The sequence below is a fragment of the Mirounga angustirostris genome, unplaced genomic scaffold (genome assembly GCF_029215605.1).
Source record: "Mirounga angustirostris isolate CCGP_5_RB_7025 unplaced genomic scaffold, mMirAng1.0.hap1 SCAF_3, whole genome shotgun sequence".
Taxonomy (NCBI): domain Eukaryota; kingdom Metazoa; phylum Chordata; class Mammalia; order Carnivora; family Phocidae; genus Mirounga; species Mirounga angustirostris.
In genome coordinates, this window is record NW_026991711.1 from 56,327,879 (window position 1) to 56,345,052 (window position 17,174).

Below are 17,174 nucleotides of genomic sequence, written 5' to 3' on the forward strand. Positions count from 1 at the left end.
TTGGGGGTACACCTGTATACACATACCCATCAGTACCCAGCATGCCCTGGGGCTACAGCAGTGGTTCTCTATGTTTCTAGGCTGTGCCGAACCAGATACAGTGACTGAACGTGGAGCATCTGTCTGCTGCAGATAACTGCAACCTGGATCCCAATCATAAATCTAACTCTACCACGTAGATCCTGGTTCAGTCACTGGACCTCAGAAGCACAGACTTTGTGCTCTCAAAATATCTGGATGATCCATAGAGTTCCTAGTTTGATGACTGGAAGGTTTGGGTAATTCCCTTTAGTAGACAAAACTATGGACTCACAAAATTACATTGATTTTTGAGTATACTTTATTTATAATTATTCATTCTTTCTTGAAATCTTTTAGAATCACCTTGATTAAAATCACTACACAAAATAACCTTCACTGTATTTATTATATATTGCACAGAATGATTTAACACTTTATAAATATGTTTCGTTGATGCACAAATGGGAGAAGCACCCTTTGCCAAAAGCACTACAGTAACTTAGTTCAATTTGGCTACGGTAGCACTTTAAAAAATGACCATGAGATGGCGCTGTGGCCAAGTAGATTAAATATGTCTAAACTGAGTGTTTCCCCTAACTATATGGCATTTAATTCCTTTCTTTAAATATAGAAGAATCCACTGTTCAACTTAAAATATTGATTAGAAGTGAGTCTTTTAATCACAGATCGATAAATCATTCAAGCACTGTGTCTCACTGGGGCGGGGTGGGGATGTTTTAAAAGCCTTAGTAGTCAGAAACTCCCCAGACTGAAAAAGGGTCCAAAGGTACCATTTTATTTAAGATCACTCAGCTATATAAAGGACCATTGTTTTCACCACCCTCGTAGAATTGTGTTAGTCTTCCCACAAAATTAGGCGAACTTCCAGTTTATTTAAAGAGCTGATACTTCTGTTACATTTTAATCTGCTTTGACAGCAATGGAAGGTCTTAGAAACTTTAGAACATGAATTCACATTTTAATTGACAGGATACAAACATGCAAACATGTGTATATACTGAGTGTTTTCATTAGTGACTCTTGCTTTTTCTCCATATAAATATATAAATATCGAATAAAGTGCATGAGAACATGTCTGTACATATACACAGATACATGTTTGTCTATGTACATTTGAGTAGATACTTACGGAAAGAAAAAACATACACATTTGTAATATATATGTAGTCAAAAGACATCTGTCAGGCAGTATTTATGTTCATCCTGATCAGGATTGAGTATATGGGGGTAGAATCTAATCTTTTCTCTAATATTTTATGAGATGTGCAGAGTTATAAGATATGGCAAAATACATTAGAGCAGAGATTTTTTAACATTTGTATTTTTATAAGTTAGTATGGTATTATTAAAGTGGTTCAGGTCAAACACAGCGTTGATATAAGTGGTTTACTGTAAATTCTAGCTTTGAAAAACATACCTTTCAGTGTATCTATAAGGATATAATTGGATAGCCTTAAAGCGTTTCCAAATTCCACAGTGGCATCTCCCACATCCTTTAGTTTTCAAATCTATACTATTTTCTCAAATGGCTTAGAGCAAAAAACTATTTTTCATTTAATAGAAATACTTCAGTATTGTAACCACATATCATCTAACATCTATTTTAGTAAGGATGTATAATTTAATCTAGAGTAATATCAAGGTGAATTAACTGCTGTTAATCTCTTTCTCTCTTTAGCAAACTTTTCTACAAAACACTCTATTACTGCTCTTTTTTATTAGGGAGTCCAGTGTCAGTGAATAACAAATAAATTAGATTTTTGGGGAAGTAAAACAAAATTTTCTTGAAACTTTAGTGATAAATTGTGATAGGTTGGGTCCATGTCGAGGTGTGAATTTCTAAACTACTTTCAAATTTTGACCTCCTGTAGTATTCCCCCCTTGCTCATTTGGTGGGTATTCCTTGGCAACCAATTGGGAAACTTATTGAGAAAACTACCCTCAGAGTCAAAACAAGCCTTTTTCGGGCGCCTGGGTGGCTCAGTTGTTAAGCGTCTGCCTTCAGCTCAGGTCATGATCCCAGGGTCCTGGGATCGAGTCCCACATCGGGCTCCCTGCTCAGCGGGAAGCCTGCTTCTCCCTCTCCCACTCCCCCTGCTTGTGTTCCTGCTCTTGCTGTCTCTCTCTCTGTCAAATAAATAAATAAAATCTTAACAAACAAACAAAAAAACAAGCCTTTTTCTGACCCAGGTAAGAAGAAAACAGCTTGAACCAATTCTCAAAATGCCTGTTAATTGGTATTTTTGACGAGGACCATTCCAATTAGGTCATTTTCTTTAAAGGCAGGGATCTTGTTTTAATTATTTTTATATCTTTAGTACCTAGGACGTTTCTTCACAGATAGTATACACCCAGTAGATGATCATGAGACCAAAGCTGAACAGTTTTAGTAAAGAATATAGACTGATCTGAAAGCATCAGTTTACCTAATGGGTGCCAATAGGAAAGCCACCTGCATTTTTCAGAGACGTCCTAAGCTTCTGCTGTCAGTAGCCAAAAACCCGAGTTTATTCCTCAATCTTGACCCAGTTACATCAATACTGCTTACTGCTCAAAGGCGTGCATGCACGGTGCAGTCATCAAAGAGCGAGTTACCAAACACTGCTATGGTGCTGTTGAGGAGAAGCAATTTCTAGAAACGTATTTGGTAATGTTAAATTTATCCTTTTGATAGTTTACCTAGTAGAACAAACACTAAACAAGACCACATTGGAGATTCAGAATAAAGCACAAAGAGTAGAAGAGAAAGCAGCAGTAGTTCTTAAATAACATTTTAAAACTTTTTCACTTCTGAGAAGAATTAGCTTGAAATGCAGCAAATGCCAGCAACTTTGTGAATATTTCCAAATGACATCTATGAAAAAGCAGGAATGAAAAAGTCATCAAGTATTTCATTTAATTATCTTAGCAATACAGATTTCATAACACTGTCCTTAGTGTCTTTTTTTGTTGTTCAAAATATGTAGCATAGTAAGTTTTAAAGAAGATCTTTCTTTAAGAGGTCATTATATTATATTCAACCAATTTTCACTATTTATAGCTATTGTTATTTACAGCAACAGGTAACCAACTCATGCCATCAATTAACAGAGTAGCAACGTTTCCACTTGAAATAGAAGGTAATTTAGACTTATTTATGGCCTCATTATAATTATACGATAAAAGCTAATTATTTTAAAGACATATCATTTACAATGTTAAAAATATCATAAAGCTCACAGCTGAAATGCTGTCAGAACATTTTTGAAGTGCACATTTTGTATCATTTAACCCTGCTTTTTTTTTTTTCATTGACGGAATAAAATGAGGCATATAAATATTATTGTTGGTTCTGCTAGACTGGCCTAATTTTTTTTCCAGTCTCCCTGTTTTCTTTTCTTTCCCCAGAATAGGTGAAAATTTGCCAAGTGTGCCCCCTGTGGTTGCTATGGCAACTAGTCTATCACACACAGCTAACCTTTTCATTCACTGTGTTAATATTGTCTGTGGGAGCATCTTCTGAATGTTGTTTTCCTAGAGCAACCATACTGTAGTCATTATCTGTGCTCTTGGCATCTTTCTTTGAATTCTTCTTTTGTCCCATTTGGAGTTGACTAGATTTGTAGGCCAAGGCTGGTATAGTGTTCACTAAAATTAACTGCAGTGGTTTTTTATTTTCCTTGTACTGACACTGAATATACCGGGAAAAGGCTGACCTGTAGGTCTTGTTGAACAGTGTGTATACCAGTGGGTTGACTGCTGAGGAGAGGTAACCGATCCAAACGAACACGTTGAGCAGGGCTCCGATGATATCCTCATTGCAGGACTCTTTGCAGATGACAGCCATTATGTTCGTGATGAAGAATGGGCACCACATCACCACGAACAGAAAGAAGACAATGCCCAGCACCTTGCAAGCTTTTTGCTCGTTGCTGATGGACTGCATAGTCCTCCTGCCATAGGACCCTGGCTCCCTGTGGATCGATCGTTGGAAGAGCTTTTCCGAAGACAGGGAACTCTGAGGGAGGAAGCTGAAAGACGACAGTTTGGCCCGTGTGCCAAGATCACTCACACACAAAGTAGCTTCTTTCTGGAGTGACTTGATAGTTAGAAAGTAGGTGATCACCATGATGGTTAAGGGAATGAAGAATGACACGAAAGAGCCTATCAGGACAAAGTTATCGTCCGCAAGTAAGCAACTCCCTTCCTTAAAGACCTTGGAATCATCCTGTAGGCCGAAGACTGGTATTGGCATAGATATACCTGGAGTTGGACAGAAAATGACACATGACTGTCAAGGAATTGTCTACATGAGGAGCATTGCTAAGTAATGGTGGCTGTGCAAAGAGTTCTATATCAACATTGTTTAAAAGCTCAATATATACTCACAGTGAGAATTTAAAATTCTCTTGGACTGACAGATATTATGTGGTTATTGTATAAATTTAATATATAGTTATATAGCTATACATAGTGACGTATTAGTTATATATAGTTGTAATATGCATATGAATATAATATATATTAGCTATATATAATACATCGTTTCTTATCCTTGTATGTTATATTGCCCTATAGAGATAGTCCTTTACTTATAAAGAATTACAGGGGGCACCTGGGTGGCTCAGTTGGTTAAGCGTCCAAATCTTGGTTTCAGCTCAGGTCATGATCTCAGGGTTGTGAGATTAAGCCCCCTGTCCGGCTCCACCCTCAATAGGGAGTTTGCTTCTTTCCCTCTCTCTCTCCCTCTCCCGTTGCCCCTCACCCCTGCTCATGCACCCTGTCTCTCTCTAAAGTAAATAAATAAATCTTTAAAAAAAAAGTATAATAAATCTAGTTTTAATTTTTCATGCTGTATTTTTTAAAGATTTTATTTATTTATTTGAAAGAGAGAGACAGATAGTGATAGAGATAGTGAGAGAGAGCACAAGCTTGGGGAGAGGCAGAGGGAGAGGGACCCGATGTAGGGCTCGATCCCAGGACCTTGAGATGATGACCTGAGCCAAAGGCAGACGTTTAACGGACTGAGCCACCCAAGTGCCCCTTCATGCTGTATTTTTTTCTGATTACAACATTACACTTATTAATTGAAGAAAATACAGAGTCACACAAAAATAGAAATGACCAATGATGCTACCATCCAGAGATCATCACCATTAACAATGTGATGCTATTTATTTTAGATAAACACACATACACAGCATTCATATACATTTTATAATTGAATTTCATATACAGTTTATAACTATTTGTCTCCTAACATTTTATCATGAGTATAGTTTATAAAAATACCTTCATAAAATTGTAAACATATTTTCTTTTCAGAAAATTTGAAAAATAGAAAAAAGTAACAATGAATAAAGAATACTAATATATATTCTTGCCAGCCAGGGGAAATTCTAATTTACATTTTATGTAGTTTCTTCTTCCATTTACATGCATATGTAAATATATATGTATATGCAGTATTCTTTGTGCAGATTTAGATCTTCCTATTCCATTTAACATTCAATCATGAAAGTTGCATAGATTTAATTTAATTTTGTTTTAAATTGTAATTTAAATTCTAGTTAGCTAACATACAGTGTAATATTGGTTTCAGGAGTAGAATTCATTGATTCATCACTTACATACAACACCCAGTGCTCATCATAACAAGTGCCCTCCTTAATGGCCATTACCTATCTAGTCCATCCACCTCCTTCCATCAACCCTCTATAGTTAAGAGAAAATTGCACATATTTTAAGGTATTTTTAGAAAATATGATTTTCTAGTGTGAATTTAAAGTAACTCACCAATTATATATTTTTTATTTTTTAACTTTAATTTTGATTCTTTTTTATATATATTTATTTTTTTAAGATTTTATTTATTTATTTGACACGGGTGGGAGAGCAAGCACAAGCAGGGGAAGCAGCAGACAGAGGGAGAAGCAGGCTCCCCGCTGAGCAGGGAACCCGATGACAGAGGATGCTGGATCCCAGGACCCTGGGATCATGATCTGAGCCAAAGGCAGCCGCTTAATCGACTGAGCCACCCAGGTGCCCTTTGATTCTTTTTTAAAAGAAGCTTTTTGGTATCAAAAAGTTCTAACATATGCAGGAAAAAACCACTGAAAAACCAAAACAAACCTAGCACAATGAACCCATTACCCAGCTTCAACAATAATGAACTCAAGGATAATCTTGTTTCACCCATATCCCCACCTGCTACAATCTCTCCCATGTTATTTTGAAACAAATCCCAGACATCATATTATCCAATCTGTACATAGTTTCTTATGTAGATATAAAAGCTACACATTCTTTAAAAACCTAATATTAATTATCACAATATCATTCCTACTCCTAAATAGAAATTTAATATTTCTTTAATATTATATAGAATCAGTGTTCCGATTTCCAATTGTTCCATAAAAATCATTATATATTTTTAGTAGTAGGATAGTCATAAGGGTGGAATACAAATAATAAGCAGATACAAACTTTTCTTTTAGTGACAAATACAAGAGTTAGGTACAAGAGGAGAGAAGACATGAAAACGTAAGCCCATGGTTGTTCCATCACTGAAATTTGGACAACCCATACAGCTTCCGTAGGGACATGGGTTAGGTGGAGGAGGGAACGAAGTGAGTAAAAGGAACACTTGGCCTCTAATCGTGCTAACTTATCCCCCCTGATGTAGGTAGGACCTTATTTAAGGGAGATGAAACTGGCCACTTGCTACCATGGTGCAGTTTTGGGGGGAGTGGGAGTGTCTTCCTCTCCTGGCAATCATGTGATGCCCTAAAGGAAAAATCAGGGAGATGAGGAAGGAGAGGAAACACGAATCAAATAACTACTTTGTATAACTTAGTTTAAGATTGCTTCTTTTGTGAAAGGGTAGATACCACAAGGGCACCCTGGGAGAAAGAGTGAAGTTTCTTTCTAATCCCTCCCTCAGAACTATGTAACACGGAGTGTCCTGCACACTGCTTCTGACCACCCTTCAGAGGTCAAGCTAGCCAAGAACACAGGTTCAGTCCAGAGTTGGGAGCTACTGCTTGCTTGAGTCTTGTTAAACGTCTGGAAGAACTTCCTTTGAGGCTCTGTAATCTAATTTGTGCAATACTCAGGACAGAGTTCAGCTCCATCCCACCATGGACCTGACTGTCCTACACTCATATCACCTCACACTGACCATCCTTGCAAGGAGGGGAACATGAGCTTGAGTTAATGTAATGTTTAACTCAAATCTTTCTCAGTGACATTTGCCATTATCCTCACAGACTTAATTGACAGTATTTGTCACTTGTCCATGCTAGGCCTTCCCAGTATTCTTGGAAGGTGGAGATAAATGACACCAGAGCCTGTCTTAAGAACACTTCGTGTGGTTAATGACTCTTCATTTCCTTTATTCCTCTCTGCCTCTGGCCTGTTGCTGGTAACATTCTGTGGGCCAGGAACGGATGGGAGAACTATGGCTCCGGAAGGAACATCCTCTGGATACACACCAGTTTTGTTTCGCCTTCAGAAAAGTCTTGATCAAAAAAGTTAAGAAATGGTTTCTAAGATGAATGTTTTGTTCTCCAAGTGTTTGAACATGTATCTGTGAAAGGTATTTCCCGTACTCATCTAGAAGGTCTTTGTTTGACAGTGTAGTTGCTCACTGATTAGAATGGAAGCTTTGGAGTGAGACAGACCTGGATTTGAGTCTTGGTCCTGGCTCTGTGCCCCTGGGATGGTTACTTCATCCCCACAGTTTCCCATCTCTTCTATGATGTGGGCACCAGCATGCCTCCATGGATGTGGGGAGGATAAAATTAATCAAATATGCAAAGCACTTTAGTCCAGAGGGGCTGTTCTGCCAATGGTAGATAAACATGGGAGTAGCCTTCTCCACAGAATTATTCAAATTGAGTACATTAACTTGATTTCATTCTATTTTGTCTTAAACCAAAGAAGTTAAAAAGTTTTGGCTATTGGCTACATTTTAATAATGATGTAATTATTAGCTTCTGCCAGGGTGACAAAGGGCCTCAATCAATTTTAATTCTGTACAGCTAGAACTGTTGATCACTTTTCTAATGTGATGAATTACAGCCATTACTATTAGTCATGATAACACGTAAACAAAATAACTGTGTGAAAAAAGGTGTATTATTTTGTTATTAAACTCTTGGGGGTGCATTTTCTTAATGCGAAAGAAGTCGCTACCTTGAGAGTCTTTTGCCCTATTTGTTTGCAACTCAGTGATTTATGTAAGTGGCAATTCTCAACCAGAATACGGTATTATTTAAAACACCAAATTCTTCAATCATTTGGAAATCAGATGAGTGTCCTTGTTTGGGAGAACACACATGCACACACACACACACACACCTGTCCAGAATGGCTCAACTCCTGTGGCCAGGGATAGAAAGCGATGATGGGGCCATCTTACTGAAGTAGAGATTCCCTCTTTTAGCTGCCAGGGATAAAGAGCCACTTTATTTATTTATTTATTTTTAAGATTTTATTTATTTATTTGTCAGAGAGAGAGAGAGAGTGAGAGCACAAGCAGGGGGAGCGGCAGGCAGAGGGAGAAGCAGGCTCCCCACTGAGCAAGGAGCCCGATGCAGGACTCGATCCCAGGACCCCGGGATCATGACCTGAGCTGAAGGCAGACGCTTAACTGACTGAACCACCCGGGCGCCCCTAAAGAGCCACTTTAAAATGGATATGGCAAGAAGGCACAGACAGGCTGTCTGGAAGTGGGTCCTTGATTTGGAGGAGAAGAATCAAACTGATTTGTTCTTTAAATGGTCCATTCCTTCTTAGGTTTAACAAAAATGTCCTGACTACTGGTGTATACCATTCTTTCTCAGTGCCTCATTCTTAGTAGGGGGTCAGCAAGGGTTTATGGAAAGAATAACTAGACAGAGCAATACTCTGTAACAAAGGGGAAAGAATTTTATGTCAGAGAACTAGAACATTTAGGGAAGCTTTGTGGGTACAAGAAGCAGTTCAAAAACACTCTCCTACCAAGAGAGATGAAGACGCTGGCTCATATCCAAGGTTGCGGTCACAGCCATCTGCAGTGCATTAATTTTCTGGCTGCTTTGTTTGATAATAGCTGCTTTTGGAGACCTGACATCTCCTCTCACTTGAAATTTCTGCATATAAAGCATTTTCCTTTATGAACAAACAGACAGTGGCTTAAACTACGTGACTCTGCATTTTGTTTAATATATTTTTCTGAGGAGTGATGAGTAGCAGTGAAGATTCACTCTCAGTATTGGACCCTCCATGCACATTTTCCTTACAACTCAGACAATGAAATGAATGGGAAACATTGACACCCAGGCACACAAAGGCTGGGGCTGGTGTCTTCCTTTCAGGGTAGCTCTGCTTACTGTGTACACGTCTATACCTCTGCTTAAGCTCTGACCCCGGTCTGGTGACTGGCCTTCCCTCAGAAGCACTGGCTGTGAAAGATACGCTTTATTCTCAATCCTAGATTTTCACACTTTAGTATCAAGGGTTGGTATGTGCTTCTGAGGTGTCTCCTTGGGGAATAAGAAGGTCGCCTTACTAGGTGGTGGTCCTCTGATAGGGAACATGACAGTGGGAGTCCCCAGGGCCTCGGGTCTTGTGGGAGGTAGAGGGGAAAGAAACAAATACTCTAGGGCTCTTGTGAAAAAGACTGAATTTTGGTTCATAGGTTTCATTTCCTCTGGAACTACTATCTTTCCTTTGTATTTTAACTTATGCTGAATTTTTTCATGTTAGAATGGATTTACTAGCAGTTTGACAGAAAGCACCATGAGTGAATGCTGCAGGATCGTCATCATACTGCGAGGAGAGAGAGATTGAGTATATAGGGAATTGGGGCTGGGACTCATCCTTCTAATACAAAGTGTAAAGCTCAAGAGTTACCAAATTCCTTATAATCTGTGGTCTTCTGACAGGCAGATGTCCATAAAAGTGAGAGCTAGATAAACATGTCAGTTACTCAAGAAATTGTATGTTTCTTCTTAAATCAATTCTTTTTTCCCCTTGGATTAATTCTTGATATCTCTAATAATAAATCATAACTTCTCGAAGTACTTTCACATATATTCATTGACTCTCGACCTTTTTTACACGATTGTAAAAACATTACCCACACTGTCCTATGGGTAGATAAAAATTTCACTTGGTGGAAAGGCTGGGGAGTGGGGGAGCAAGCTTAGGTAATTTATTTAGATTCACAAGCCATTTAGGCACAAAGTCAAGACTCCTACTTAGGTCTCTCATTTCTTATGGATGATTTTTTTTTACCTGCTTATTTATAAAAGTAGTTATAAAAGTTTATGACTATACCAGAGGTCCTTAACATTGGTTTTAGGAAGTCTGTGATGTTCCTAAAATCTGCAAAATTTTCATATATGTACATTTTTTTTGAGACAGAGCTTTCATCAGATTAGCAAAAATGTTCCAGCCCCCAAGGTAGTTAATAAACACTAAGTTATATCAATGCCCTACGTACAGAACACACACACACACACACACACACACACACACACACACACACACTCTCTCTCTCTCTCTCTCTCTCTCTCTCTCTCTGATGATTCTCTGCATCTAGATACTTCCTTTCTTTTTTCATTCTTTAATCTCAAAGTCAAAATTTCCTCTGTTGAGACATTATTCTTTGAGGCCAGACAGGTATTCCAAAACTAAAATCCTTATAATCAACCCCTAGTTTCTTTTTTATGTGGCAGTTATTCTTAACTTCAGCTGCATATTAGAATCACCTAGAGCGCTTTTAAGAATTACATTGCATGGGCTCCATTCCCAGAGGTTCTGATATTAGTACTTTTTAAAAATGCTAATGCTCAGGCCCCACACGAACATTGTTATTCAAACAAAAGAATACCTGGGTAACACCGATACACAACTAGTGCTGAGAACCTGGGATGTATAGGGTTAAAAGCATAGTAAAAATGTCTTTATTTTGAGGGGTACCTGGGTGGCTCAGTCAGTTAAGCGTCCAACTCTTGATTTTGACTCAGGTCATGATCTCAGGGTCGTGAGATCTAGCCCCGCATCTGGCTCCGCACTGGGTATGGAGCTTCCTTAAGAGTCTCTCTCCCTCCCCTCTGCCCTCCTCCCTCTCCTCCCTCTCTAAAAAATAAATAAATAATGTCTTTATTTTGAAATGAAACTAAATAGAGTAGTTTTATAGCTGCTCCCTTTGCCTTTGTTAAACAAATCTCTTACTTTCCAATAGGCTGAGGCTGACTTCCCACAGCAAAGTCAAGTGAAGAAATGATGGAGAGGGAAAGAAACCTCCCCTCTACCCCTCCCTCAACTTGGGCATGAGTTATCTGAAAAAAAAAATGTGTTGAGTGAGGTTATTGTATAAAGCCACGTATCCTTGTTTCAATATTTTGACTGTTGTGGCTAAATCTCCAAAAAGTTTGCTTAAAGCTTGTGTTCTGTCCCAGGCAATATATGATACTCAGAAGAAATGCTCAGACCCCCCTGAAGTATGACCAGCTGTGAACTGCTGAAGTTGGTGGCCCAACTAACTGCCCTGCCAGAGATTCCTGGAAAGGTGGTATCTTGCTCTTCAGACCCTCATTCCTTTTCCTTTTGGTTTCGTAGCCCAGAAGTTGTGCTTTCATATCACGATCTTGCATTCTTGAAAGGCAAAGGGGCTGAGTTCTGACTTGCAGGATATGGATTGTCACCTGTCACTGTGACACCTGGTAGCCCATCCATGTCTTTCATCCTAGGCAGGTTGACTTCCATGGACCATCTTTTTTCCCTGTCAATATGTTATGAAGCCCAAATAGAATCTGAATGATAGGATGGCATATGGATAAAGTATCAGCCTCATTTTGCTATTGGAATCACAAGTCATGGAGAAACTTTTCAAATTCTTCCATTCACCTTGTCATCCACTGACTCTTTTTAAATAAGTGGATAGTACACTATTCGCCAACAATGGAAAAGTTTCTTGTAGCAACATACTCACTAATAGAGGTTTATTATAAAAAAAAAAATTCCAGGGTGCCGGGTGGCTCAGTTGGTTAAGCATCGGCTCAGGTCATGATCTCAGGGTCATGAGATTGAGCCTCGATTGAGGCTCCCAGCTCAGCAGGGAGTCTACTTGAGATACTTTCTCTCCCTCACTCTCTGCCCCTCCCCCCTCAAATAAATAAATCTTAAAAAAAAAAGAAAAATTCATCTCTGCCCCATATTACTGAACCTCAACTTTAAAGGACCACATCCTTTCTTCCATTTGTTTTAAAAGGGACAGATTTTATAGTGTTTCTTTCTGAAAGCTTGGAGAATGAATCTCACATGTGACATCTCATTTCAGAGACTCTGGCCTAGAGTGTGTGTGCAGAATCAGTTATGGTATCTGGAAAGTTAGCTTGCAGCAGGTCCCCACATAATCCAGGCCTACAGGTTGTCAATTCTCCTTCCCCTCGACTCTCTTACACACACCTTCCCAAAGCACCACATTTATCATATTACATAATGAAGATCTACAGTGTCCCTAATGCTCAAGCCATTACCAACTACTGAGTCCATCCTCCAAGGTCTTTGTGATCTGGTCTTAATGTGACCATTCGATGTTCTCAGTTTTTGATATAGTCATGTGATGTGGTGTTTTCTCTCTTCTTTAGGCTATCTCTTGAATGATTTAGAATGGAGTTACACACAGCTTGATTTTTCAGTTAATCTCATAGCATGATCTGAGGAGCTCTCAAGATCTGCCTGTTCCCGCATGTCTCTTTCGCCGGTAGCTTGCTTGGTACACTGTCATGTCCCATTGTTAGAATGAGAGAGGTCCCATTTTTTTGTACCTGTAAAACTTCCAAGGGTTAACTATTAACCCAAGCTCAAGTTGTAGTGGTACAGAGGTGCACAGCAGGGGAGACTCAGGGGGCATCTAGCTTGGAAAGGAAGGCAGTCATAGGAGAGAAGACACAGAGCATAAAGAGATGCAGGTTGGAGAGGGCCGTGGTGTCTGTGGCATGTTGGGTTTCCCATGGGGGAAGGTGCACAGGAAATAGTGCCTGGAAGGTATGGGCTCATTTCTCCATTTTGCCCTGGACCAGTTCTGATTCTATCCTCTTCCCTGAAAAGCTCTACCAACCAGTGGGGACACCAGAATTTCTCTGTAGCAGGTTCCTAGGCGTGGCAGCTGGCTGGGCATGGGGGACTGAGGCAACCTTATTTTGTGGCTACGTTTGCATAGGAAGCACACTGTTTTTGCTTTGACTATATGATTATTTGGGTTTGGGGGCTACAGATAGAGGTTATATTCCCAAACCATATCCTACCTTGAAGACATAGCTCATGACATCTTTCTTTCAAGACATCCTCTGTTGGAAGCTTTCCTAAAGTTCTCTCTGTGATAAGAGACTTTTTACTCTATATTCCTTCATTGCCTCCATAAATAATTTATACTGTGTTAATTCACACTTTTTTTTTAAGATTTTATTTATTTATTTGAGAGAGAGAGAATGAGAGAGAGAGAACACATGAAAGGGGATAGGGTAAAAGGACGAAGCAGACTCCCCGCCGAGCAGGGAGCCCGATGCGGGACTCGATCCCGGGACTCCAGGATCATGACCTGAGCCGAAGGCAGTCGCTTAACCAACTGAGTCACCCAGGCGCCCCACACTTCTAATACCATAGAATTTTTCTCTAGGAGTGTCCTTTCACCCATGAGATGATAATCTCATTAATGGCAGGGATATCTTTTACTTATTGCAAGCCACTCCAGCATCTGATGCAGTTCTGCTCATCCTAGGGGCTTAGTAAATTCTTGAGGGATTGATGAGTAAGTGAATGAGAAGGGGGGGGAACAAAGATAAGGAGTTATAATAAATGTGAATTATAATCAATTTTATAGACCCAGCTTGAATTTACTGAATTATTTTATAATGTTTCCCTTCATTTTTGCCGGGAAAACACAGTAAATGTGGCTGCTAATTAGCCGCATAGGGCAGACAGAAGGAAAATGGATATTACTGTGATGCTAATTTGTGTGCTGTGAGAACTACATATAAGATCAACCAGCACAGGAGCTGACTACCTTAACAGCTAAAAGCACAAGGGACAAGATGCTGTAAAACAAAGTGCCTGCATGGGAATCAAGAGACCTGGGTTTATTCTTGTATGTTTTGACTCATCACCTGGATTTAGAGCTGTTATTTTTCTCAAAGCTCTTTGTTTCAGATAAATTAAATAAGTATGTTTGGAGAAATGAGAGCATGATACAGTAAGAATAGCACAGACTGGGTATCCCAAGACGCAGGGGTGCATCCTGACTCTGCCAGGCACTGGCTGGGAGACCTCAGGTTGCTTAACTTTAAAGCCTCCCTCTGTAAGGTAGAGATAACAAACTGAGGGCTTCCCTAATTTACACATAGGGCTTTGGTGAAAAAATAGTGAGGTATTGTGTCTGAATTCTTTTGTAAACTTTTAAGGTGAAAGTGATTATCATTTCCTTAGCACTATGCTAGACTCTTGGGCGCCACAAAAGGCCTTTGAGAACCTTCATGAAGCCTAAGATCTTGTAGGGAAAACAAAATATACGCACCTAATCTACCGTGGTGCAGAATAGAATGAGACCGAGAGGCAAAATAGATGATGATGTGGATACAGACTAATGTATGAGGTTAGAATGTGATGCTCATGGTAGGTTACTGTCTCCAGGAAAGAGTTGTGGAGGAGACAGGGTTGCTGATTTGGGTCTTGTGGGTAAACAGAATCTGGATGGCGGCATGCTGTGGATGGGGGAGACAGGTATATGACCGCTGGGCCTCCAGGCTGCACTGCACTTGGCCTTGCTGGGGCTGAGTTCTGCCATGTTTGGCATGCACCTGTGAACTCAGGGGCAAGCACACATTATTTATCAGGGGCATCAATAGGTCCTCTCTGTGTGATAGCAATCAGCTTCAGTCATTCATCCATTAATTAAATATTAATCAAACATACAGTGAACTAGGTACTTTAGGAATTTGAGAGGAAGAAGGTACTTGAGTCTATAATCACTGCTTTACAAACCAAGACTTTTTGCTCTCATTCATGAACTCATCAATCCAAAACAATACTGGGGAGAAAAATGGCACAGAGATGTAAGCAGAAAAACTAGGTTTAGCACCAGCGTCAGTTGGTTAAAAATAACACAAACTAAGTAAATCTGTGGCTAGCCTAAGGCAGCTTAATTCAGGATAGCAGTTCTCAAATATTTTGGTCTCAAGTCCCCTCACACATTTAAAAATGATTGAGGACTCCAGGGGCGCCCTGGTGGCTCAGTCGGTTGAGCATCTGACTCTTTTTTTTTTTTTAATTTTATTTATTTATTTGAGAGAGAGAGAGAGACATAGAGTGTGAGCACAAGAGGTGGGGAAGGGCAGAAGGAGAGGCATGCTCCCCGCTGAGCAGGGAGACAGATGTAGGGCTTGATCCCAGCACCCTGAGATCATGTCCTGAGCTGAAGGCAGACGCTTAACCAACTGAGCCACCCATGCACCCCAGCATCTGACCCTTGATTTTGGCTGAGATCATGATCTTGAGTCCTGGGATGGAGCTCCCATGTGGGCTCTGCACTCAGCAGAGTCTGCTTGTCCTCTCCCTCCCCCTCTGCCCGCCCCCACTTAAGCTGTCTCTCTCTCAAATAAATAAATAAATTTAAAAAAATGATTGAGGACTCCAAAGAATCTTTGTTTCTGTGGGTTATACCTATAAATATTGTTGTGTTATAACTGAAAACTTAAAATAATTGATCAATTCATCAAAAATAGCTAATAAACCCATTCCATATTAACATAAATAACATTTTTATGAAAAATAATTATATTTTCCAGAACAAATCAAATAGTGTGAGGAAGGGCGTTGTTTTAGTTTTGAAAGTCTCTTTTAATGTCTGGCTTCTTAATAGACAGCTGGATTCTCATAGATGCTTCTGTTTTACTCTGCCGTATCATACACTACATATCCTCCATTAAACTCCACCGTATCTTAGAAAAGTATGAAAGGGAAAAGGGAAGATAATAGCTTATTTCTTTCCAGCTTTATTAAGATACAATTGACACGTAACATTGTGTAAGCTTAAGATGATATGATACACCTATACATTGGTGTATTGTGACATGTTTGTCACAATAAGGTTAGTTAACACATCCTTCACCTCACACAGTTACCATTTTGTTGTTATTGTTATGGTGAAAACATTGGAGCTCTACTCTCATAGCAACTTTCAAATATAGAATACGGTATTATTAACTATTGTCACTATGCTATACCTTAGATCCCCAGAACTTATTTGTCTTACAACTGAAAGTTTGTACCCTGTGTCCATTTCCCCATTTCCCCCACCGTTCAGTCCCAGGTAACCATCATTCTACTCTGTTTCTATGAGTTTGATATTTTTAGATTCCATATGTAATTGAGGTCATACAGTATTTGTCTTTCTTTGACTTATTTCACTTAGTATAATGGCCTCAAAGTCATCCATGTTGTCACAAATAACAGGATTCCTTCTTTTTCATGGCTGAATGATATTACGTTGCATATATATACGTATATATTATCTCCAGAACTCCCAGGAACACACTTTGAAAGCCACTGATGTAGGAGAAAAAACCATCAGCTTGACATCAGAAAACCCAAGTTTGGATTCCCCAGGACCTTTAGGCAAGCCACTTAATCCCTGTGAGAATTTTCACCTTTTAAATGAGGATTATTTGATTATTATAGTATTCCCTTTAAAAGATTATCATGAGGGACAATGGGAATTTTTATTCCTTTGGTAGTAAAATACAGTATTGTCTGGCAGATGGAAATCTTAGACAGGAATGTTCTACAGCCTTCCTTAATGCACTGAGTTCTTCATCCTATCTAAAAATCTAAAAATCCGTGCTATAGCTCAAACCTCCAATGTCCCTTGTTTGGTTGTAACAGAAATCCAAACCAGCTTGATGTCGCCCTTACAGTTTAAGCTTAAAAATCTGTGCCTTACTTGCTCGGGTAGAGGTCTGTTAATATGGAACCCATTCATCACTTAACATAGAGGCCTTGCAGAGCAAGACCATCTCCCAGATGGTTGATAATGGACTCCTCAGCGCTGAACTTTCCATAACTGACTAGCAAATGGTGAAAATTTAATGACCTCTTCTGTGGAT

At 39.4% G+C, this 17,174-nt stretch overlaps 1 protein-coding gene across 3 annotated transcripts in view; it reads right to left on the reverse strand.

Moving 5' to 3' along the window:
• Positions 1-2,514: 2,514 nt before the first annotated feature.
• The window catches only part of HTR2A (5-hydroxytryptamine receptor 2A), a 55,932-nt gene continuing 41,272 nt past the window's right edge, over positions 2,515-17,174 (reverse strand). For all 3 annotated transcript variants that reach the window (XM_064586107.1, XM_064586106.1, XM_045869447.3), the window contains one exon: positions 2,515-4,284. In XM_064586107.1, coding sequence (XP_064442177.1) covers positions 3,485-4,284 — 800 coding nt within the window. In that variant the 3' untranslated portion in view covers positions 2,515-3,484. The remainder of the gene's footprint in view (positions 4,285-17,174) is intronic.